This window comes from Hyaena hyaena, unplaced genomic scaffold, assembly GCF_003009895.1.
Source record: "Hyaena hyaena isolate Hyena2069 unplaced genomic scaffold, ASM300989v1 scaffold_990, whole genome shotgun sequence".
Taxonomy (NCBI): domain Eukaryota; kingdom Metazoa; phylum Chordata; class Mammalia; order Carnivora; family Hyaenidae; genus Hyaena; species Hyaena hyaena.
The window spans coordinates 137,417-162,895 of record NW_024081616.1 but is presented as its reverse complement, the minus strand read 5'-3'; the positions used below and the strand labels follow the sequence as shown (position 1 = coordinate 162,895).

General features: G+C 39.3%; 1 protein-coding gene across 3 annotated transcripts in view; it reads right to left on the bottom strand.

Moving 5' to 3' along the window:
* The window catches only part of LGR5 (leucine rich repeat containing G protein-coupled receptor 5), a 130,123-nt gene that overhangs the window by 32,330 nt on the left and 72,314 nt on the right, over window positions 1-25,479 (bottom strand). For all 3 annotated transcript variants that reach the window (XM_039221429.1, XM_039221430.1, XM_039221431.1), the window contains exons 3-4: window positions 22,567-22,638; window positions 11,906-11,977 (exon numbers count right to left, since the gene is read on the bottom strand). In XM_039221429.1, coding sequence (XP_039077360.1) covers window positions 11,906-11,977; window positions 22,567-22,638 — 144 coding nt within the window. The remainder of the gene's footprint in view (window positions 1-11,905; window positions 11,978-22,566; window positions 22,639-25,479) is intronic.

The following is a 25,479-nucleotide window of genomic DNA, read 5'->3' as shown; positions in this document are numbered from 1 at the left end:
AGTCTGGGCAGTGTTACTTAGAGGACTACAACCAATGAGAAATGGTTCTGTCATGACTCTGGGGCAGATGTTGAAATAACTCCCTCTCTGGAGGGAGGGCTTGAGGTTGGAGGACTCCATAACTACCAAAGGGATTCTGCTGCACAAACTGCTTGACTAACAGGCTGTCCCTTGTGGACTGGGGCTTGTCTTTCCTCACTGCTGGGACCTTTCCAGGACCATCCAGGTCACCCTGACAGGCTTCAGTACCCTTGAGTACCAAGGTAAGCATTCAGAGTCTGGATAACTACTTTCAGAAGATTTCTGGGTTATCTACCTATGAGTGATGTCCCATTCTCTTCCAAATAATCTGCAAAATCTACATAAAAATGTTTCTCTGCTGGCTGCACTGCCTCCTGACTGGGTACTTCATGTGCTGTGGAAAGATCACTCTGATCGCAGTGTGCAGATGGGCTGCTGGGAAAGCATGTGACCAAGGCAGTTGCAGTCATGAGGGTGAGAAAAGACGAGGGCCTGAAAGAAGTATGGAGATGGAGAGGAAGGCCCAGTGGGAGAATTGCTAAGTAAGTGGGCTCAACAGAATGCGGTGACTTGCCAGCTGTGGCCACAGGGGAGGCCGGGAAGCTACGGTGACTCTGTGTTCCATTCTGGGCAAGTGGGCAGATGGAGACCACGCAAGAGCAAGGATGACTGTTATCCAGTATTGTGTAAACTAAAAATAAAACAAAACTGCATGTTGCCTATGAGTGCAGTTCTATAATATCAGTGTATCCTGTGTGATGAAGAGTTAGAAGGTAACAGGCAAAAAAACCCCACTGATATCAGGCAATGGCAAAAAAAAAAAAAAAAAAAAAAAAAAAANAAAAAAAAAAAAAAAAAAAAAAAAAAAAAAACCAAACCCCAAAAACAACAACAAAAAACGAACAAAACAAAAAACAAAAAAACCCCCAACCAAACAAAAAAAACAACTCACTTTCTTATCATCCGTCTAAAGCTTTCTCCATAATATTTTCATGTATAAAACCTTAGTTTTACAAGTTTTCTCTCTTAAAAGAAACATTTGGCCAATCTGTTCCATACTCCTGGAAGGAATTTTTGATTTATAAATGGCATTATTGTAGAGATTATAGAAGCTATGAGATCATTCTTGCTATTGTTTTTCCAGAAAAAGGCCCTTTACATAGATCTCAAATATGGGACCTTGCCAGTGTATCACACAGACTTCTATCTCTGTTTGTGAATGTCTTTGATAAGCCATTAACTACAAGGAAGAAAGCGTTAGTCAAAAGATAAGCCCTAGATCTTGGCTAATTCCATATCTGACATGACTGTAATGATGTCAATTATTAACATAGATGACTTGAGAAAAAAGAAGTCAAAGGTGTGAAGACTATTGCAGCTGCAGGTAGAGTATGGCTCCTGGGGTTTCTTTCAATGAACAGAACTATGAAGCATAGCATTTTCGTCACAGACATTTCTCTTTATATTTGGAGAAACATTTTTTTCTTTGCAAGTTTAAAAAAATTGACAAACTCACTTGTACATACATTTGTACATTTTGTGAGACCATTTTGAATAATTCGTGATTAGTCAAAAGAGCACTTTTAGTTCATTTATAAAAATTTAAGAAATGAAAGCATTTTCAATTGTTCTCTTACTTTTTTTTTAATGTTTTATTTATTTCTAGGAGAGAGAGAGAGACAGTGTGAGCAGGGGAGGATCAGAGAGAGAGGGAGTCACAGACTGAAACAGGCTCCAGGCTCTGAGCTGGCTGTCAGCACAGAGCCCGACTTGGGGCCCGAACCCACGAACCGCGAGATCATGACCTAAGCGAAAGTCGGACGCTTAACCGACTAAGCCACCCAGGCGCCCCTCAATTATTCTCTTACTTTTGCTATGAAATGAAAATCATGGATTTCCAAGTGTATATATAATACAATTTGATCAGTTATATAAAGTATTTGTTACAGTGAAATTTTGCTGCTTGGAAATTTTATTGCAGCAAGACCAGTGGATCACTGGAATTGAATTTGTCAGATCATTATAATAATACAGCTGGGATAGAATTTTATCTATATGAACTCTTATGGATTGAATTAATGCTGATTTATATGAATTCTTCATAATAATAAGAGTCATTTTATTATTATTTATTGTTATTTAATATTGATGAAGTAACCACAATGGGGGATTCTACCTTTTAATGAAATTTCCCGTTTATATCCTAAGAAGACATTAAACGTATGAATTTATATAATGGGAATTTCTGCTTCTACCTTTCTGTTCTCCATCTTATTTATTGGTAAACTTAATGTAAACCAGGAAGAAAAAATTATTGATTTAAACTTACCTCTGAAAAGGTAAAAAAGTTTTTTGATCTCTACAGCTTGGGGAGAGATAAAGTCTATAGGCTCACTGAAGAACAATAATTTAGAGACTAGTCGGTTGGCTTGACTAAGCTAGATGAAGTGCCTAACAGAACCAAACCTGTCTTTCTAGCATCATTGGAGAGTGCATGACTCCAGTGAGAAAACTCTTTTAAAGTCAACTCACAGTATGTCGCTCACTTTCTCAGAGGTCATTGCTGCTGTGAATTTTGTTACAGGGAGACAAGTAACATGAGCATTAACTTCTCCAGTTTCATTTTTCTCCATAGAAAACAAAGACTTTTTTGGGGGAGGGGGTGTCGTCAAGGCCCCATTAGTCTCTCAGGTACCATCAGTGTTTGAAATCTGGGGGTCTTTTTTTCAATCTTCCATTGCCTTCCAGCCAATCATTCACCAAGTCCTCTCCATTCATCTTTATCTCCAAAACTCTCCACTTCCACTGTCTAGTTAAGTCTCTTATCTCTTAACACCTGCATTACTGGAACAGTCTCTGAGCTGGGCCTTTTGCCTTTGATCTCTTATCTCTTCAATTAATCCTGTTGGCTGCTGCCAGATTAATCTCCCTCAAACCGTGCTCTATGTCATTCCCCTGTTAGGAATCCACAGTTCTGCCGCATTACTGTCCTTTCAAACCCAAACTTCCCATCTGATATTAAAGCTCACCATCCACCTTCACTGGCCACACTTCTCTCTGATTTCTCTGTCCCAGTCAAGTTGTCCCTACTTAGCTCCCTTCCATAGTACTTCTGGGCCCTGTATTCATAAGCATCCCCTACTTCCTGCCTATCCAAATCTCATCAACCCTCCAAGACTTAGCATTATGATTCTTCCCCAAACCTTACTCTTTAAAAAAAATTATTAAGGTATAGTTGACATACAATGTTATTAGGTGTACAACCTAGTGATCAACAGTTCTATCCATCACTCAATGCTCACCACGGTAAAGGTAGTCACCATCTGTCACCAGACTACGTTATTATGACATTACTGATTACATTCCCTATACTGTACTTTTCATCTCTGTGACTTACTTATTATAATTGCAAGTTTGTCCCTCTTTATCTCCTTCGCCTAGTTTGCTCATCTCCATCCCCATCCCACCCCCACCTGCCCTCTGGCAACCACCAGTTTGCCTTCAGCCCTTGAATTATTTAAGTGGAGAGTCCTCAGCTAAGACAATAGAAAGCTAAATCTTGTAGGCAGATCAACTCCAAAATCCCTGAAGGAACCCCTGGGGTCCAACTCTCAGTGTAGGAAGGGCAAGTAGAAAAAGCCAGGCACAGAGATAAGAGTTTGGAGCCAGGAGATCAGTGAATGTGGGCTACGGTCAAACTGGGGAAGACAGCTGATCGGAAGCAGATGTTTAGAACGTCACTTAGGGTTTGAGGCTTTAGTTAAGTTCAATAAATATTTCTGGAGCGTGCGTTTTTGCAGGCCCTGTTCCTGGTGCTTGGGATCTAACAGTAAGTAAACTAGACAGACATGGAACATGTTTTCTAAGTGTGTTGATCCAACCTTTATGCAGCATGTTTCCTAAAGTGTAGTCAGATAACCAAGTCGTTACAAGAAGGTGTTAGGTGAAGGTAAATGCATGGTAGGAGGACCTAACCTAAATTTCACTTTGAGATCCAGATCTGGATTTCAAGCTGTCTATGTGACATTTCCACTCAGTTGTTCCTCCACAAACACACATGTTCAAGACCAAACTCATTATCATCCACCGCTATTGTCCCCAAATGTAGCTTTCTGCCAGTGTTTCTTGTTTTCAGTGATATGCTTCCTTAAGCACATGGTCATAAACCAGAAATTTAAGGATCATCTTTGACATCTCTTACTTCTTCATCACCAGTTCATTGCCAAACACCGGTAATTTCATCTAAATGGTTCCTAAATCCATTTCCCTTTTGCCATCTCCACTGCCCCCATCCTGACAAAGTTCTCCTTTCTCTCCTAGACTATTTCAGGAACACAGATCAGACCATGCCCTTCCCTGCCTAAAATCCTCCAGTGGATTCCCACTGCCTTCATAATAAAGGCTAAAGTCCTTGGCATGTCCCAAAGGGTTTTCAAGGAGTCTGACCCCACCTGTCTCCCTAAGCTCTTCTTGTACTTCTTGCACTTCACTCTTCCTGTGTCAGCCATAAGGAGCTTGTTTCTGCTCCTTGAGGTACTAGCTCCTCCTCCAGCACCCCCCCAACCCCCACCCCAAGGCAGTGCACAAGTAGTTCCCTCTGTCTGGAATGTTCTTCCCTCCTATCATTGTCTGATCAACTTTCACCTTTGCAATAGGGACAAGATAGTCTTTTCTCACTTATAGTTTCCTTATCAGAAAAGTGGGGGCAAATTTTACATCACAGGTAATGAGGGAACAGAAAACCAAATGCAGAGGGAAACACTGAAAAAGGCAGACTGGCCCACATGTAATAATATTGTTCTCTTCTCTTTAAATTATTTGTTTCTGTCCTGCAGCATTACTATTTTCTTTTTGTAAACCTTCACAACATAGGTCTAGATGAAAGATGTGATTCTATCCAGCTTATTTCCCTCACATCAGGGCATCCTGCTGTGTGCCTATTCTCTGCAGTGGATTTTGGAGGGAGGCAAGATAGCGTGGTGGTAAGTCCGGCAGATTTTGGAGCTAGGAAGACTATAGAGTTCTTATCCCAGACTCACCTTAGACTGACTCCATTACAAGCCATTTGACCTTGAGAAGGTCATTTAACACCTTAAGGAAGCTTTTGCTTCCTCTTCACTAATCTCAGCTCCTACCTCCTGAGGCTCCTACTCATCTTTTGAGGACAAGTGAAATGATGCCGGTAAAAGTGTTTCATAAACAGCAGCAGCTGCTGCTTTGATAACCATGGGGGTTTAAACACCCTGGGTGTTTCTGATTTTGTCCTGGCAGTGCTCCCAGGTTTTATTGTGCCTTTATGCACCTTTCTTTCTTTCTTTCTTTTTTTAAGTTTATTTATTTATTTCGAGGGGGAGAAGGGCAGGGAGGAAGGAAGAGAGAGAGAATCCCAAGGAGGCTCCGCACCATCAGCATAGAGCCCAGCTCAGGGCTTGAACTCACAAACCGTGGGACCATGACTTGAGCTGAAATCAAGAGTCAGATGCTTAACCGACTGAGCCATCCAGGTGCTCCTCTTTATGTGCCTTTTTACAAACAATGTTCCTTCCATTGGTGCCATCCCTTTAGCTTCTCCAAAGAGTTTAACCTAATTTCCAAAGACAACTTTCATTTCACATCACAAGGCTGAGAAAAGTGGTATTATTCTACTCATTTATAACATCTATGTTCCCTTTTAGTTATTTATCTATCTGATATGATGGTCATATGTACGATTTAATCAGAGCGCTGGTAGATAGCCTGATGTAAGAATGGTTCCTGCATGGGGTCTTGCATTAAGTATTCACATTTTTTTCATACATGATTCTGAGGACGGTGCTCCAATTTGAGTTCTCTCTTGCTATAAACATTGGGTAGAGAGGGCTTTACCTTTGAAAATAGTTTTCCCCCGTTGTTTAATAGGGGGAAGGAGACAAGGAAAACTTCTCATAACAATGCATTGGGTGCTGGTTTGCACATGGTTCTATGACATGAACTCCTATCGGTGCAATAGACATTACCCTTGGCCTAGAACACCCAAGTCCACCTCCATCCTATGACGTACCTGATTACACTGGCACTTTGGTGAAAAAAACAAACTAAACTGAATTTTTATTTATTGAACATGCATTTTTATTGTGTAAGCTTGTAATTTCTCTTTCTGGAGACTATTTTAGTGGAAGAAATAATGTCACTAATACTAAAACCACTGTGTGTGTGTTTTTTTTAACCTCTTTGATCTTTTAATCTTATTCTCTGGGTTACCTCACTCTACTTTCTTTTTGTCTGCTTCCACCTCCTTGTCTTTTGTTACTTCCTTCCCATTCTTTATCCAGGGTCTGAAACCCAATAGGCTCCTGGATATTCATGGGAGAAAACTGAGGCTGGTTCTGGGCTTGCCTTACTTTCCACCCAGCACTGTGAGCCCTGCCTCTTGCTTATTCTCTATGAGGACTATTATCAGCAAAACTCTACCACGAAGAGTCTGGGTGACGTTATTAACATTTCACAGGGCTCAGGGGTAGAGTACTCTGTATCCCTGAAGCTGCTACCACAGATGCACGGGCTGATCACGTTCCAGGCAAGATTTATATGTTCTTTTTAGGTTTTAAAACGATGTCTGACACTCTGAAGATGAACACCAGCCAATTGGAGACTAGAAACACTGACCAAAGATACATCTAATTCTTTTATTTTCTATCTAACAACCCAATTAGTTTCTCTAGAGGGCCCTTGAAATGAAAACCAACGTGTATTAAATAGTACTCTGGTTAACTGGACAAACATGAATATGTCATTCTCTTTGATCATCTTGAACTTCACTAATGACAGTGAGACGATGGAACATCATTAATGACTATCCACAAATGAAGCAATGATTTTTTTTTCATAGATTGATTTCTTAGCTACAAATACAAAGGTATGAGGGCAGGGGAGGGTTAAGTTTTGAGTTTCCATCAAATCGCTGTAATCTGAACCTAGTGCTCAAATGTCTATAATGCCAAAAGTTTCTTGGTGAAATACAACTCATTGTGAATTCTGATTACATTTCCTATCCCCTTCCAAAAAACCAGAAAGGAAATTAAGTTACATTTGATTACATTACAAAAAATCCAACTGGTGTCTGGGCAGTCATTACCACGTCAGAAGCAAACATACATATTGTACACGGGCAGGCTGTGGGCTACTGGGCTCTGGTGCAGGGCTTGACCTCTTATTCTCTAGGCAAGCAATTTGTAAGCATCAGGAGAGAATTAAAAGAACACAAACGTACCTATGTGTTTTCATTATGAACAAAGCCATATCAACAACAAAGAATATCTTTTGTATATGTAAAAATAAATGAAAATTGCATCTCTTGAAACCTGAGTACAATTTGTTTCTTCCTCACAGCAGTGTTACCAATTTTAATGCATCAAGTTTCTTAAACTATATCCAATGAAGCCAAATCTGTATGGTGGGGCAAAGTATAACAGATCTGATTTCAGTACTTATCAGCCACTTTTGGTCTGTAGACCACTTGTTAGTGTCAGAGCACAATAAAAATCTTAATTTCTCAAATGGGTTGGCTATACAGACCCCTGGAGGATTTTGTTAAAATGAAGTTTTTGATAAACTAAGTCAGAGATGAGGCCCAGCGTCCTGTCCTGTGTATCTGGGAGGCGCTGGTGCCATGATGAACACATTCGGGTGGCAAGGTGTGCTCTCCACACAGCATGTGGCCTCCTGTCTTTATCTGCCCCAGACTGTCAGTAGAATTAATAAACAGGTAGGAGCTGTTTCAATTAGACACAAACAGTGCAATCCCGGACTTTTATTTCATATTCCAAGTACATTATTAGTTCACACGGGAATGAAAAAGTATGGATTATGTTATTATTTCAGGTCTGAAAATAGTTCAGGAGAATATTTGCAGAACATTTGAAGGAATGCTGCCCAACACGAGTTTTCACAACCTTTAGTTAAGAAGCACTTACCAACGTTGTAATGGGACCAGGGAGAAAACACTCGGAGAGTGCTGCCTCGGGCTTTGAGCCTCTCTAGATGATTCTTTTTTGCAACCAGGGTTGAGAAACCCTCTTTGGAAATGACAAGGCCAGCCATGTAGGGGGGTGGCGGGCTCACAACTCCCATGGAGGGCGGAGCATTGCTTAGAGAGCAAATGTATAAGACAGGGAAAATAACAAAGTGAAGAGAAACAGAGTGAATTCCAGAGAGGGAAAAAAGAGGAACCATTAGAAAAAGGGCCAAGTGATAGGCTGAGGGTTGACTGTAGTGCAAGGAAAGCCGAGTGTCGGCGTGGAGGCCTCCCAGATGTGGGCAGCATGGACGAGGCAGGGCTCCTCCTCTTTGTTACTGTACTGATAACAGAAGTGGCATGAAGGCACGGGAAATGAATGGAGACAAAGAAGGAATGCATGTTAGAATGACTACTAGCCTTAAAACTGATGCTTTTGGGGCACCTGGGTGGCTCAGTTAAACTTCTAACCCTGGCTCGGGTCATCATCTCAGAGTTTGTGGGTTTGAGCCCCGCGTCAGGCTCTCTGCCGTCAGCACACAGCCCGCTTCGGATTCTCCGGCTGCCTCTCTCTCTGCCCCTCCCTCACTTGCGTGCACAAGTTTTGTTTAAAAAACAAAACAAAACCTGATGTTTTCATTTTTGGAACTGAATAAAGGAAGCAGGAGAAGTACCATTAAACATCTCGAATCTGGGATGACCGTCAAACTTTAAAAGGGCTCACTGTGGCCCAAACCCTCCAAACCCGCAGGGGGCTCCTTCAGCTGGTACAATGCGGTGCTGTGCGGTTGGTGGTTTAAGTCTATGTGTATAATACGTTTGTCCAATCTTAATCCTTGTATCAAAGCAGCACAAAAAAAACCATGAGAATATGTGGCATGGTAGCATACCCTGCCAACACTCAGCGCCTCACATGGGCCTGTCCGCACTCTGGGCAAAGGGACCACAGGACAAACATTACACAGTCGGCCGATAGAATTCAGCATGCACCGGGGGCGAGTATCTATCTAGATGTGATAAACATAAGAGAAAGTTAACCCTTGGCTTTTTCACAGGGGACGCATACTTATAAGGTTTCAAGCACAGTTGTGTTTGTGAATCAGAAACCATAAGGCAAGAGACACCTGGTAAACAGTGAATCTCTAGACGGTAAGAAACCAAATCTGAACACCTTTATCAGGGAGGCACCTCCCTGTTCGAGGGAACAAAAGATTCATGGTTTTCTCTTTCTCAAAAGGGTTCACTTTGCTGTGTGTTCTGTTTGTGATCTTCTTTCAGCTGATAGTGGCTTTCGGTTACAAACTCTTATCCTTCTATCTGTTGCCTGCCTCACAGCTGTTTAAAGTTCCTATTGGCCACTGCTATTATCTCGTTTTTCAATGCGGCCACTAGACCCCGTGCCCTTACACAGACAGCCGGACTTGAGAGTGTTCTGCCCATCGGCTTCTTTCCTCCAGGAAAAGCCTCTGGCAACAAAGGAGTGATACTGTGACGTCATTAAGGAGCGCCTGAAAATGCGACAGACCTATCCAGTGCCACAAAGGGGCCCTTGTGGGCTTGTTTATCTATAGGCTCCTGAAAACCTAGGAAGTCACTTTGACCGGACTACAAAGCTTAAAATGGTCTCAAGCAGAGATTTGCTTTGATTAAAAGAACAAAACAAAACAAAAAAGATCAAAGGAAGAAAGTATCATCTTCAATCTCATGTTTCTCCTCCTCTTGTATCACCTCAATAAAAGGCATTAAGCAGACTATGTAATTATTAACCCATGGATTCTTTAAGACACTTTTCAACTAGAGCCTGCAATATTTATGTCCTTTTTAAATGCATCTATTGCCCGCATCATTCTACACCAGAAACCAGTATTATGTTGGCCATGTGTAGCAACATGGATGGACCTTGAGGGTGTTATGCTGAGCGAAATAAGTCAGGCAGAGAAGGACAAATATTATATGTTTGCACGTATAGGAGGATTAGGATGAATTTTACTTAGGATCAAGGGGGAGAAGAAGGGTGGAAATGGTGGGGGAAAGGGAGAGAGGCAAACCATGAGAGACTCTTGAATGCTGACAAAAACTGAGGACTGATTGATGTGGGGGGGAGGGGGGATGGGCATGGAGGAGGGCACTTGTGGGGATGAGCACTGAGTGTTATGTGGAAACTAATTTGACAATAAACTATTTGTAAAAAAAATAAATAAAAAAAAAAAGAAACCAGTATTTTGTTTGACAGAGATGGACTTCTAGCATAAGATAAAAGCATATATTATGCATGCATATATTGGAAATCATGTGATGTATTGCAAGCACTTGCATATTCTGATGAGATGAAGATTTACTGACCACCTACTCCTGGGACAGTCTTGCCAAATAGTCACTGTAAAGTTCACTTGCTTACAACCCAAGCTCTAAAACATCTAGCTGGTAAGAAAGTTCCTTTTGTGAGAAATACTAATTTTTATTTATTTATTAAATCAAAGAAGAGTGGAAACTCCTGATAGAAAACTTGTATACTCAGAGTAAGGAACAATAACACCAGTGCTGTGTATGTTCATGTGTAGGTAGGTGTCTGTGTGTGGTGTGTGAATCTGAGGTACGAGTGAGTGTATCAGTGAGATTGTTTGTGAGTACATTTGTATGTCTCTGTGAGGTGATGGGGAAGCTGTGCAGTGAGGCTTTAAGATATACCATTAGATCATCCATTGATAGATGAGTGAATAAAGAAGATGTGATATATATATATACACACACAATGGAGTATTACTCAGTAATCTTACCATTTGCAACTACGTGGAGGGAACTAGAGGGTATCATACTAAGTGAGATTAGTCAGTCAGAGAAAGACAAATTTCATATGACTTCACTCATAGGAAGACTTTAAGACACAAAACAGATGAACATATGGGAAGAGAAGCAAAAATAATATAAAAACAGGGAGGGGGACAAAAGCATAAGAGACTCTTAAATATGGAGAACAAAACAGAGGGTTCCTGGAGGAGTTGTGGGAGGGGCAATGGGCTAAATGGGCTAAAAGGGCCATTAAGGAATCTAGTCTCAAACTCAGTATTGCACTATATGCCAACTAACTTGGATGTAAAAAAATAAAAAATTAATAAAAAATTAATAAAAAAAGATATACTATTAGATCTTAGCTCATTGATTTGAGGACCCCTGATGTACATACAGAACTTTAAAGATTAAGTCTTTTTAAAAATTTATTCAAATTCAAGTTAGTTAACAGATAGTGTAGTCTTGGTTTCAGGGGGTAGAACCCAGTGATTCATCATTTACATATAACACCCAGTGCTCATCCCAACAAGTGCCTTCCTTAATGCCTATCACCCATTTAGCCCACCCCCCACCTCCCCTCCAGCAACCTCAGTTTGTTCTCTGTATTTAAGGGTCTCTTATTCCCTCTCCGTTTTTGTCTTATTTTTCCTTCCCTTGATTCAGCAAAAGTTTCATTATAAGTCAGCTCAGATCATCTACAAAAGGAATAAACTGAAGATGTTAATCTTACCTAGATTTTTCTAGATAAGAGGAGAAAGCATTATTTCTGATTTGAACTCAGGAACTAAAATATTACAGGGGAATGAGGGACAAATCCTGGATGTTCTGTCCTGTGATACCAGCATATCTAAGAGGCCTTTCACTGCAGATGCTATGATTGAGTGTCTGATCTGAAACTCCAAACTCTGGCACTGGTCCCTCCTACCTCATATTGTTTAATGAGGATTCAGAGGGTTGTTGCTCTAATGAAAAGTCTCATTCATTCATAACTCATTTAGCTATGGTCCTCAACCAAGGAATTGATGAAAGTGATCATTTGGACATTTCAGTTCTCCTTCCCGTATTGATCCCGGGAACATTTGCAATTTCAACTGTACTTACAGGGACTGAAGGCTTCGCAGATTCTGCAGAGCTCCCGCCGGTACCTGTCTTAGGTGATTATTCTGCAGCATACTGCACGTGAAAACAAATGAAGAAACATATTAAAGGAAGTTAACAATAATTAAGAATACTGGCCATGGCACTGCCAGGCACTGTTCTAAGTGTCAGGGAAACAGCAGAGCATCAGAGAAGCCTTGGCCCTTGGGGAGCCTGAGTTACTATGTGGAGTGAAAGATAAGTAAAAATTAATGGGTGAGTATATAACAGGCAAATGACAGGTACTGTCAATAAAAAACAAAACATGGATTTGGAATAGATGGATACAAGGGGTGAGATTTTTATTTTAAAGGTGGTCGGGGAAGATCTTTCTTAGGAGTTGATACTTGAGTGGAGACCAGAATGGAGTCATGGAACAAATCCGGTGAATATCTGGGAAGACTTTCTGAGAAGAGGGAGGAGTAAGTGCAAAGGCCCTGAGGCCAGAGCTTGCTTGATTTGTTCAAGGAGCAGCACAAGATCACTTGTGAGGAGGAGCAAGTGAGAGCAAGAGGTTGAGAGAGACTGAGGCTGTCTCATGGAGGATTTGCAGGCCACAATGAGGCTTTATTTTAAGTGTGATAAGAAAGTCTTGTTGAAGGGTTTATAGGGAAATGACATGATCTTATTTATGGTTTTTTTTCTTTTTTTAAAATTTGAGTATAGTTGATGCCAATGCAGCATTAGTTTCAAGTGTACAACTTACTGATTTGACGTTTATACATTATTCTATGTTCGCCACAAGTGTAGCAACCATCTGTTCCCGTACATTGTTATCACAAGATCACTGACTGTATTGTGCCTTATGCTGTGCCTTTTATTCCTGTGACTTATTCACCCCATAATTGGAAGACCTTATCTCCCACTTCCTTTCACTAGTTGGGCTCACGTCCCCACCCTTCTCCCCTCTGGCAACTAGCAGTTTGTCCTCTGTATTTATAGGTCTGATTCTGTTTTGTTGTTGTTGTTGTTTGTTTATTCACTTTTTTTAGATTCCATTTATGAGTAGAATCATATGGTATTTGTCTTTCTTAGTCTTATTTATTTCACTTAGATAATACTCTCTAAGTCTGTCCATATGGTTTCAAATGGCAGATCTCATCCTTTTCACAGCTGCATAATATTCACACACACACGTGGATGTGTGCAAGCCTCATCTACTCATCTATTGATGACCGCTTAGGTTGCTTCTCTAATTTGGCTATCGCAACTCATGCTGCAATAAACACAGAGGTGCATATATCTTTTTGAATTACTGTCTTTGTTATCTTTGGGTAAATATTCACAGTGGAATTATTGGATCATATGGTAGTTCTATTTTTAATTTTCTGAGGAACTTCCGTACTGTTTTCCACGGTGGCTGTACTGTTGACATTCCCACCAACCGGACATGATGGTTCCTTTTTCTCCATACCTTCACCAACACTTGTTTTATTTATTTATTTATTTATTTATAAAAATTTATTTAAAATTTATTTTTTTGTTTTGTTTTTAAAGGACCACTTTGAGGACTATATAACTTAGACAAAATGGAAATATGGATACAGCAGGAGGCTATTAAAGATCTTCTTTCTTGTGAGTGGCCATATTTTAATATAAATTAAATTTTTTTTGTGAAGCATTGAGCTTTTGCTTGCCTGCCTGGGTTCAATAGTTCTTTTCAGAACATGACTACAGAATGGAAGCAGTGGGCAACAAGGAAATAAAACTATCATTGTTAGTAGGGAAATAACATGGAAAAAAATTCCCATTCTATTCTTCATATTTTGCTATCCTATTGATAAGTATTTGCTAAGACAATAATTTTGCATATATTCTTCCCGTATTTCCTGGTCTATGTAAGCCAAAGTCAGACTACTTTAAGAAAGCAGCCATTTTACAGAAATGCTTCTACTTATTAGGTCACAAACTTATATTTGGATCTCTGAAACAATTTGTATGGTTCCTTGATCTCCACAATGGAAGTTTCTTTCCATTGGATGATTAATTGGGGACCCAACCCCAGGCATGTCTAACTCCAGACTTGATATACTTCTTGCTGTACCTTGCAGCAATCTCTTGAGGGGTATTTTCTGAATGTACAAATTCTCAGGTTGTACGTTGTATTGTATGATTAAGGTATGGGTGAGAGTATGGGTTCTTGAATCTGTCTACTCCTTCCCTGCCCCTAGCAGTGTGGCCTCAGGGAAATCATCCAATTTCTCTACATTTCAGTGACCAGCGATCATGCCTGACCCTAGGGCTTATTGTTATGATTCGATGAGTGAAGGTACAGAGAACACTACCTGGTGCATGGTAAGCGTTCAATAAAGGTTGGCCCTTTTTGTATGACTTGAGAGACTCCTTCTCAAAGCTAACAATACAATGGGATTGTACTGTATGTGACAGTTTAATTGACCAGAAAATAAAATGGGCCAAAAAAAAAAAAAAAAAGAAAAGAAAAAGAAAAAGAAAAATCTGTGCCAGTGTTGCTCAGACTTCAGGATTCATCAGAATCCATTGGAAGGCTTGTTAAAATACAGCCTGCTGGGCCCCACCCTCAAAGTTTCTGGTTCTGTAGGTCTGGGTAGGAGCCAGAGAACCTGCATTTCTAACAAACTTCCAGGTGATACCTGTGCTGCAGAGTAAGGCATCACACACTGAGAACCACCCTGTGCTATCCTAAGTTACTTCTACTAAAATATTTTCACCTAAAGTTGCAGCTACATTGAGCTTGGAGAGAAGACCCAAGTTAAAACATTTTTGGGGGGGGCGCGCCTGGGTGGCTCAGTCGGTTAATCATCAGACTTTGGCTCAGGTCATGATCTCACAGTTTGTGACTTCAAGCCCTGTTGGGCTCTGTGCTGACAGCTCAGAGCCTGGAGCCCACTTTGGATTCTGTGTCTCTGTTTCTCTCTGCTCCTCCCCTGCTCATGCTCTGTCTCTCTCTCTCTCCTTCCAAAGTAAGTAAACAAAAAATTTTTTTGAATGTTTACTTATTTTGACACACACACACACACACACACACACACACACACACACACACACACCGTGAGTTGGAAAGGGGCAGAGAGAGACAAAGACACAGAATGTGAAGCAGGTCAGCACAGAGCCTGACATGGGGCTCAAACCCATGAGCTGTGAAATCATGACCTGAGCTGAAGTCAGACAACCAACTGACTGAGCCACCCACGTGCCCCTGATGAGGCCTAAGCTTTAAGTCTCGGGGAGCAAACATTTACTCTCCCTGACCTTTTGTCATTTACCTGTATAATGGGAATAGAATAATATCATCTGATAGATAAGGTGTTTGAGGATTAAAAATATGAAGGTGTTTATAATACTTTCATACATACAAGTATGAGATATACAAGTAAGACACGAAAATAATTTAGAGGTCATAAAACTTACGCTTTTCTTATCATGGCTGAGATTCTGTTTACTAAGGAACGTAATTATGTCACTTGTATCCTAATAGTTTTACTGAAGTAATTTCATTATGAAGCTTGAATTCAACTAACATTTCACAAATCAAGAGTGTCAAATGTATTGGTTCTTTTTTTTTTTAAAGTTTATTTATTTGTTTTGAGAGAGAAAGTGAAAGCTCAAACAGCAGAGGGGCGGAGAGAGAGAAAAGAAGGAGAGAGAGAGTTAATTCCACGCAGGCCTACAGTGCAGAGCCTGAGGTGGGGCTCAATCTCATGGTTCATCAGATCATGACCCAAGCAGAAATCAAGAGTCAGACACTCAACCAACTGAGCCACCCAAGCGCCCCATTGCTCCTTATGAACAAAGTCAAATTTAAGAAAGATCTCACACTTCACTTCCCCATTAAGGAATTGGTAAAATTATAGCTTGAATCCCATATTTTACATAATTTACATGAATATTAAAAATTTACATTTCTACATTATTTTACACTTTTCCAAGTAGTTTTAACATATTATAGAATTTTAACTTCACAGAAGTGTTTTTTAAGTCACTTACTAATTGAGTGATACACTTAAATGATGGTAAGATACAGATAGTGGACTTAATTGATGTCTAAACTTTGTAGGTAATATATTACTCTATAAAGTATTGAATAGTCCTTCTATGCTTTGCTAACCAAAGAGTGAAACTATTAAAATGTGGTCTTCCTAAAAAATTGGAAAAGTGGAGTAGAGGATAAGAGATAGTTAGATGGTTTCCCTCCATTAAATAGTGGCAAACTTTCTCCCAAGTTTTATATATCTGGCTTCAGAAAACAGAACTTATATGAGCTTTGCTAATGGTACTTTTTATAGCTACTCCTGAACTACCCCCCAGCAATTTAATTTTTGAACTACTCCTCAAGTAAAACACCAAAAATATAATTTAGCAATCACTTAAGTCCTGATTTCTCCCTAAACTAAAGGACTACTGTTTAATTACTTTTCAATGGCAAAAACCAGAGCAAGTTATCTCCATTATATCCTTATAAGTCTCCAGTGAGTTAATTAGAAAATTCTGTTTTTGTTTAAGATAGCCTAGTGGGAGACAAAACAATTAAAGGGTTTACAGCACTATGGAGTGCAATTAAAACAGAAAGCATTCACAACATAGCAGCTGATTTCTTTTGCAAATACTCCTTTATTCAGTGCATTCAATAGAAGCAGAAAGCACCATGAACTGAATAAGGGTTTAGGCACTTTGAGCTTCATTTTTATCATTCACATATGGGTAAGAAAAGAAAATATAACACTTTCTCTAGAGACAAAGGATGGCTGCATATTTCTTTTAATTAATTTTTTAAATGTTTATTTATTTTTGAGAGAGACCCATACAGAGCATGAGTCGGGGACGGGCAAAGAGAGAGGGAGACGCAGAATCAGAACCAGGCTTCAGGCTCTGGGCTGTCAGCACACAGCCCAACACAAGGCTCAAACTCACCAGCCATGAGATCATGACCTGATCTGAAGTCAGACGCTTAACTGACTGAGCCACCCGGGCGCCCCAGGATTTTCTTAATTTCTTTCCCTGATTTTAAAATATTACAAATTTGAAAATGCTTCTATTTTTTAAATTTATTAAAAATTTAAATACATTTTTTAAAAGTTTTAAAATATTGAAGTTTTAAAATTTCAAATATTTCCTACAGCATCCCATGCTTCTTAACAATATTTTATTTGCTTTTCTTTTTTGCCCCCAGGACTACATGGGAACAGGTATAGTGAAGCAGAGGAAGAGAAATCATATGTTACAGGGGGACTTCATTGCAGTCGATGGCTTGGTCCTTAGGTAGTCCTTCTGCCTAACTGTTTTTGTGTTTAGGTAGGTAGGCATAAAGTACTCTGTTGTGAGCCTACATGGGAAACAGAGAATTGAGAATTTTGGCTAGTTGTGACTTTTCCATGGTTAATTTTACCATCACCTCCATGTGGCTTCGGTTCTGGTGCTGAGTGCCGGGAGGATGAACTGTTCCTTGACTGAATGGTTGACGGTTGACGGGAAAATGAACCTTTGCTGAAGAGAGCCTAGTTCAGAATTCCACTGGACTGAGAAGTTTGCAATATAGAACCAATAACTTATGTATGAGGCCAGTATTTATAGGGGTAATCTTAAATGTTAGTGGTCTTCCGGAGTTCATAGTAGCAAGATTTCAGCTATAAGAGTCCTAGCTAAGGAGGGCTGTTGCTATCTTCATTTTCTTAATGGGCTGGCTTACTATTATCTTTTCTCTTTTAAAACAATTTTTTTACTTTTATTTATTTATTTTTGAGAGACAGAGAGAGACAGCACAAGTAGGGGAGGGGCAGAGAGAGAAGGAGACACAGAATCCGAAGCAGGCTCCAGGCTCCAAGCTGTCAGCACAGAGCCTGATGCAGGCCTTGAACTCACAAACTGTGCGATCATGATCTGAACCAAAGTCGGACGCTTAACCAACTGAGCCATTCAGGTGCCCCTGTCTTTCTCTTTCTAGCTGGTCAGGGACCCAGATGAATACAGCTTTTATACTACCTTTCTTACCATGCTATACAATAATCAGTTTTCTCTTTCAGTGACTTCTGGGTTTCATAAAACATTTGGGAGAGTTGCCATGAGGAAAGAAACAGGCTTGTCTTGTTCAGCATTTTAGCCCTAGCCCTGCTAAACCCTATGGGACTCAGTTCTCCCTTTAATACTAAATATTTATAATGCCCCATCTATTATATTTAGATAAAATTCATAAAAATATAGCCTACTTCCACACATCATTTCAAAGAAAAAATCAATAGAACATACTGCCCTAATTATATTATAAGGGAGAAATAAAAGAAATTTATAATAAAGTGATACATGTAAAATTATATAAATAATGCTCAGATAGGAGACATCTTTATGAATGAGTCAGACGTTGGGCTCTTTTTTTTAAATTACAAACTTAAAAAAAATTCTTTTAAAAATTTACATCCAAGTTAGTTAGCATATAGTGCAATAATGATTTCAGCAGAATCCAGTGGTTCATCCCCTACATGTAACACCCAGTGCTCATCCCAACAAGCGTATCCTTTGGATAAATACTTAGTAGTGCAATTGCTGGATCATAGTGTAGTTCTATTTTTAATTTTTTTGAGGAAACTCCATCTTGTTCTCCACAGTGGCTGCGCCAGTTTGCACTGCCACTTGCAATGCAAAAGGGTTCCTTTTTCTCCGCATCCTTGCCAACATCTGTCGTTGCCTGAGTTGTTAACGTTAGCCATTCTGACTGGCGTGAGGTGTTATCTCTTTGTAGTTTTGATTTGTATTTCCCTGATGAGGAGTGTTGTTGAGCATTTTTTCATGTGTCTGTTAGCCATCTGGATGTCTTCTTTGGAGAAGTGTCTATTCATGTCTTTTGCCCGTTTCGTCACTGGATTATTTGCTTTTAGGGTATTGAGTTTGGTAAGTTCTTTATAGATTTTGGATACTAACCCTTTACCTGATGTGTCACTTGCAAATATCTTCTCCCATTCTGTTGGTTGCCTTTTAGTTTTACTGATTGTTTCCTTCGTGTTTGGCTCTACTTTTAATGAATAAGGTTGGGTGTGAGAGAAACATGATCAGAAGCTATTCTGATAGTGAGATTAGAGTTCTAGATGGATACTAGATTAGGAACTAGAGTTAAGATATATAAGAGACTACGCTTATATGGGAGAGAAGGAAACAACCTTTATTAAAATAAGGGTAACATGCTAAGATACATGATAGTTGTTTTAGGGGAGAAAATTAATAAGTGTTACATGCTCACAAATGAGCATGGCATTTTCACAAATGCTTGTTCCTTTTAGAGGAGAGTAGTGTCAAAATAGTTCTCTTTTAGGACAAGATAGGGTTGAACTATCACAAAGCACATTTCTCCTCTCTCAAAGCTCCATCATATGCTGAGGCAACCATTCATTCTCCAGTACTGGAGAGCATATTGGCAACAGAGAATTGAAGCCAAACTGGAAAAAAAAAATCACAGTATTTCCTTCATGGAAGTTGGGTGGCAGACCTTGCTGGAGAGTGGAAGAGCAAGATTAAGAAAGCAACAAACCACCTCCAAATAAATATATTATTATACAACTGTCACAACAGATTTTTATGACTATTCTCCAAAATGTTAAGGCTATAATACAAAATCTTTGGGAAGCAAACTTTGTTAATAAAATTCAATGAGAGCCTTATGATTCATATTTCTCTGCTAACTTAATGACAATTATTTTTAAGAAGAAGTTTTACACCTTCATGGCTATATATCTTTTTTTTTTTTTATTTTTTTTTTTTTATGTTTTATTTATTTCTAGGAGAGAGAGACAGCGTGAGCAGGGGAGGGTCAGAGAGAGAGGGAGTCACAGACCGAAAGAAGCTCCAGGCTCTGAGCTGGCAGCCAGCACAGAGCCCGACGCGGGGCTCGAACCCACGAACCGCGAGATCATGACCCAAGCGAAAGTCGGACGCTTAACCGACTAAGCCACCCAGGCGCCCCCATGACTATATATCTTTAAGTTATTTTGTGGCTTTTGAGGTAATTCTTCTACTGTACCAATACTGTTTTCAACTAAATCATACAATACCTGGAATAGACAGGATGCATAAACTGAATTATTCAGTGATTTTATGAGAATATACTTATTCCATTTAACTTTTCCTGTACAAATTATTAGGCTTATATAGAACTTCTTATATAACCTTTTAGGATTATTATGCATAAAAATATTATTGATTTACATTTGGTGTGGAGGGACAGACAGAAGTCAGGTCAGATGAGGGAGCATCTTTTATGCTGGGCCGAGTAGCACATACCAGGACAGTTTACTACAGGCCAATCATCTGGGAAAACCAAAGATGTCCCCACAAATTTCCCAAATGCTCTGGGGCAGGCAGAATGACTACGGTTGAGAACCATTGTTCTACTGCTGAAAACCTTTCAAAACATTTGATGATTGAATTTGCTCATTGATTATTAGTTCTAAGTCAGCAAAGCAAAAGGAAGAGTGAATATAATTCTTGGCAGAAGTCTTGCTCCTCTAAATTTCTCTGCACACGGGCAGTGATCTATCTACACTGCAAAGTCTGGAAATGCCATTCCCATGCTTATGACTTTTCCTTGGCTTCTCAGCATGCCTAGATCATAACAATGCTCATGCATTCTTTACATGACATACAGGCTCCCTGGACCAGGACCTTTTCCATCTCTCTATGCTCTTCTGCAGATACTTTTCATCTTTTCCCAAATGCTTGAGTACCAGTCTTCTTAGAGTGGTCTGTTCATCCCAGGTGCTTCCTGCCTCTGTGTCTCTGCATTTGTCCCCTCAGTTGACTACCTTATGGCTGTGTCGCAGATGTGTTAAGATTCAGCTCCCAGGTCATCTCTTTGGAAAAACATGTCTCCCAGGAAGCCAAATCTGAACCATCAGACTGGACTAAATGCTTCCCAATTTCTGGATGCAGTGGCCTACACAGATCACTAGACATGCTTTTCAGATGAATCAGAAGAGATCTGTTTGTTTGACTTTGTCTCACCATCTTGATCCCACAACCTATCACTACATTATAAAGTCTTCAAAGGCATGGGCCATACTTACTGATCTTTGCATTTTTAGCAATAATTTGTTCAGTGACACACACACACACATGCATACACACATGCTCTCTCTCTCTCTTTCTCTCTCTCTCTCTCTTGCTCAGTACTTCCAAAATACATTTTGTTAAGGGAGTTCAAATAATTGATTCTAGTATAATTTATTTAGCATGTATCTAAAATACTTTGTGGTATATAACTCAACATCGACAAACCATTATCTTAGTTGTCTTATCTCAACTTGATTTATTTATGATGCATTTTGAATGGTTTCAAATATTTTGCTGAGTTCATGGAGACATAGGTGCATTAAAAAGTTGGTGCTACAGCTCAGAATTTTAGCACAATTAATTAACACATTAGGATTTGTCAATATGGCAACTTAAAAATATTTCGGCCTAGGGACACTTGGTTGGCTCAGTCAGTCAAGTGTCTGACATCAGGTCAGCTCATGATCTCATGGTTTGTGTGTTTGAGCACCCTCATTGGGCTTTGTGCAGACAGCTTGGAGGCTGGAGCCTGCTTCGGATTCTGTGTCTTCATCTGTCTCTCTGCCCCTCCCCTACTTGAGCTCTGTCTGTCTCTCTCTTAAAAAAAAAAAAAATAAACGTTAAAAAAAAAATTCTGCCCAATAGAAAAAACAAGTTAAGAATGGGGGACCGAACTCCACTATCTAACCAGACCAAACGATGGTTCTACTGTTACATTTCAATTTTTAACAATATAGTAAATTTAAATAAAGCTGATTTTCTAATAACCTGTGGATCCCTCAGGTCAACGGAATGCAATTTCCATTAAGGAGAAATGTATCAAATGCCTTCTTAGAGTTTATAACTTTTGTCTCAAGGAAAGGAAATAAAATCAGGACAGTCTCTGAGATAATATTTTCCTGGTATGACTTTCAACTTATGCTACCTATTTTCTCTACCTAGTTGATTTTTTCCTTACACAGAAGAAATGAAAGAAAATTAAGCAATGGGTACTAGAAGAAGGAGGCACTCAATAAAAATGAGTTTTCTGATGAACAAACTGGGAAACTGGATATGACATACAAAGAAAACCACTTTTACAAGTCTCAATGAATTAACATTTCTCAATTAAATAATTACTCAGTAGAGCTATTATGCACTAGGGTTTTCCACATCTATTCACAAATGGAACATAAACTTGGCATTTTTTTAAACTGATCCTTATTTAGTGCATTATAAGGAGCCAAGCTTCACAAATGGCTTGAGGCTGTGATCTCGTTATACAAGCATCATAACAATTTATTCACTTGGTGATCAAGATGATTCAAGAGATTGTCCCCAACTTCTTTACACAAAAGGAAGGGAAATACTCTTTTAAAAGTTTGAGTTGATAAGTTGCTTCTTTAGAGGTAATTTTAGAGTTTAAAGTAGAACAGGAGGGATAAATTTTTTTTTCATACACTAATCCAGCCAGGTATCTTACTGTGTCCTATGGTACCTATGAAGGTAGACTTGAGTAGGCATTAGCTTTCCTATGGTTCTAAATAGCCTGTTAGAGGGATTCAGTCTTTACAAGTTAATTAGCATCCACGTGACATTAAAATCAGAAATATAACAACACCCTGTTTACTTACAGAACTTTAAGACTGTAAAGGCCAGCGAATGCTCCCTTGGGAATGTATGTCAGAGCATTTCCAGCAAGACGTCTGTGGGGTTCAAGGGAGAAGAGAGACAGTAAGCACAGTACTCTTCATGAATTCATTCAGTTGTTCAGAAATGCAATAGAATTTTGTTCAAACCACAAGTACCAAAGACAACTGTAAAGAACCTTGTCTTATTATATTTTCCAAAAAGTTTCTGTAAATTTCTAATTAAAAAGCTGACAAAAGAAGTGCCTATGAAGAATTATAATAAATTACCTGTTTTACACTAAATAATTTAATAGCTTAGACTATATATGTTTAACTCTCCTTTCTAAAAAAATTGTATACAAAAGCTAGCACCATACGGTAATCTTCAAGAATTGTACTGTCAAAATGTGATTGTCACATGATTTTTGTAATTCTTTATAAGCCTAAATAAGTCAGATAATCAAACATAACAATATTTCTGTTGTGATCATCCCACAAAATACCCTATTTTCTTACTAAGTTTGGCAAATGAATGCAGACTATCACAATCAATTTTTTCCAAACTCTCAGAAAAGGGTAGAGTAGGGGTGCTGGGTGGCTCAGTTGGTGAAGCATCTGACTCTTGACTTTGGCTCAGGTCATGATCTCATGGTTTGGTTTGTGAGTCCAAGCCCCACATGGGGCTCTGAGCTGGCAGTGCACAGCTTGCTTGGGATTCTTTCTCTCTCCTGTTCTCTCTCTGTCCCTCTTCCACTAGGGCGTGCGCACACACACAGACACACACACACAGTCTCTCTCTCTCTCTCTCAAAATAAATAAATAAAAACCTAAAAAAAAAGAAAAGGCTAGAGTAGCTTAATTAATGGTTTAATTGAGCAATACCTTAAAAATTGAAAACAATAAAGAGTGTTTAGTATGAAAGACATTAATATGGTTTATTTAATGGAAAGTTTTGACATCATTAACTGGTAAAATTTAAGAAGTTCAGTTTATAATGCTTTTCTAAGAGGGAAATGGTCAAGGTGAGAGCGTATGTAAAAATGATTAATAAGGTATGGTACCTAAAGCATCTGGTTCGGTACTTTTTGTTAGTCACATCAAAGCCAAAGCCTCAGGAGTTAGATGGTTCCACAAAAATGGAAAATCCAAGAACACAGTGACTCAGAAGACCACTGTGGAGGAGCTGATCACATTGTCAAATTTTGGGTAAAACTGAGAATCAAGACACCCCCATGTTTTCTTGGTGGATAGAAGTTGGGGAATCAGGGTGGAGCATCCCATTTGACTAGTGCTTATTCCTGAAGGGCCTAACAGCTTCAAATTTATATTTTGGTATTATCTCCACATGAGAGAGAATTCATTTCCACTGAGTCCCAGTGATCAGACTGAAATAAGCCATTCAGCATACAACTTCATGTCAGTGGCCCATTGCCGGTCCACGTCATAGAGATTAAACTGTGAGTATTGAAATAAATAGTAGCTCACAAACAGAATTTCTGAATGGCACCTTTGGTATGTGTATTAAAGAGCATATTTTCTCAATCCAAACTGAATTGACTTAAAATGAAAACATCACAATTTTTATAATCTTCCTTTTATTTATTAAAAAAAAATTAAAATACATAACAAGACTTGAACCTTCCAAGAAGCTCTGACTGTTTTCAGGTCTGTGGCACTAACCTGGTGTGAGCTGTTAAAGAAGGTTTTATTTCTTAATTTAATTGTCTCACTAATTATATGAAATATTGAGATAAGGTAGCTACTCAGGTCCCTTCTATCTCCTGCACTCTATGGTTTCTCTGTCTTGTCTTGTGTTTATTTGTGCATGTACCTCTTTTCCTTCTCTTAACAAATATAATTTTGTTAAGATCCAGATAGCTCCTTTTGTCTTCCTCATGGTGCCTGAAGAAACTTTCTCAAACTGTAAATAAATTTAGTGGTTTGGAATAGAAGTAAGAAAAAAGAGTAGAAAAACGACCAACTGCATTTTCCACTCTTGTAGAAAGGTATCATTTTATGAAACCTTTGTGTTGAAATATGTTTGCAAAACTGGATTGAGGGGAAGAAATTGATTGCTTCCTGTATATGGTCAGAAAAATTTGAAGGCCACCAGCCTAGAGCATAGTAAGACATTCAATAAATGTATGTCAATAACATGTAATTCAGCTAATATTTAACCAGGGTGGTTTCAGAGGTGTTTTGTTTATTTCCTGTGAAGTTGTCTTACTACAAAACCCTCTTTAGACTTTCACACTGGCCTTCCATCTAGTTTCCCACATTGAATCCCTCCCTACTCCCACTCATTCTGTATCCACTGATGGTCATTGTAAAGCCAGCTCTGATTGTATCCCTGCCCTATTCAAAATGCTTCACCAGTTCCCATGCCAAATGAAAAGAAATGCGAAGCCCCCAGCCTCCTCTCCATAATTCCTTGATCTGTGCTCTACGCTGTAACTAAATCAAACTATGAGGCTTGCTTTTCTTAGACATGCCCTCCGCTGTCTCCCTTCCGGCCCTTTGCTCTATCTAAAATCTTCTCCCTCTTCTCCCTTCCTCTCTTGCAAAGTAATTTTATTTCTGAGCTTTCCCACTTGATGGCCTATCTCTCTATTTTGGACCACTTTGGTAGCACTTTGTGCCTCTCTTATGGGTTTGCTGGCTATTTTGTGTTACAGTGTGTACCTGCCTTTTCACACACATAATACTGGGAGCCCCTTGAAAAGTAGGAATTCTCTTTGTATCCATTGTAGTGTCTTGCACAGTGTCTGAAACAGATAGGATGCCCTAGTAGTGTCCAATAGTCATTCAAGTAGAGACTATTCACTGTCTCCAGTATGCATTGTTCCTTCCATCTAGAATGATTCCCTCTACCCAGAGTTTTAGCAGAGAGTATGGTCACTGAGCTAGAGACTACAC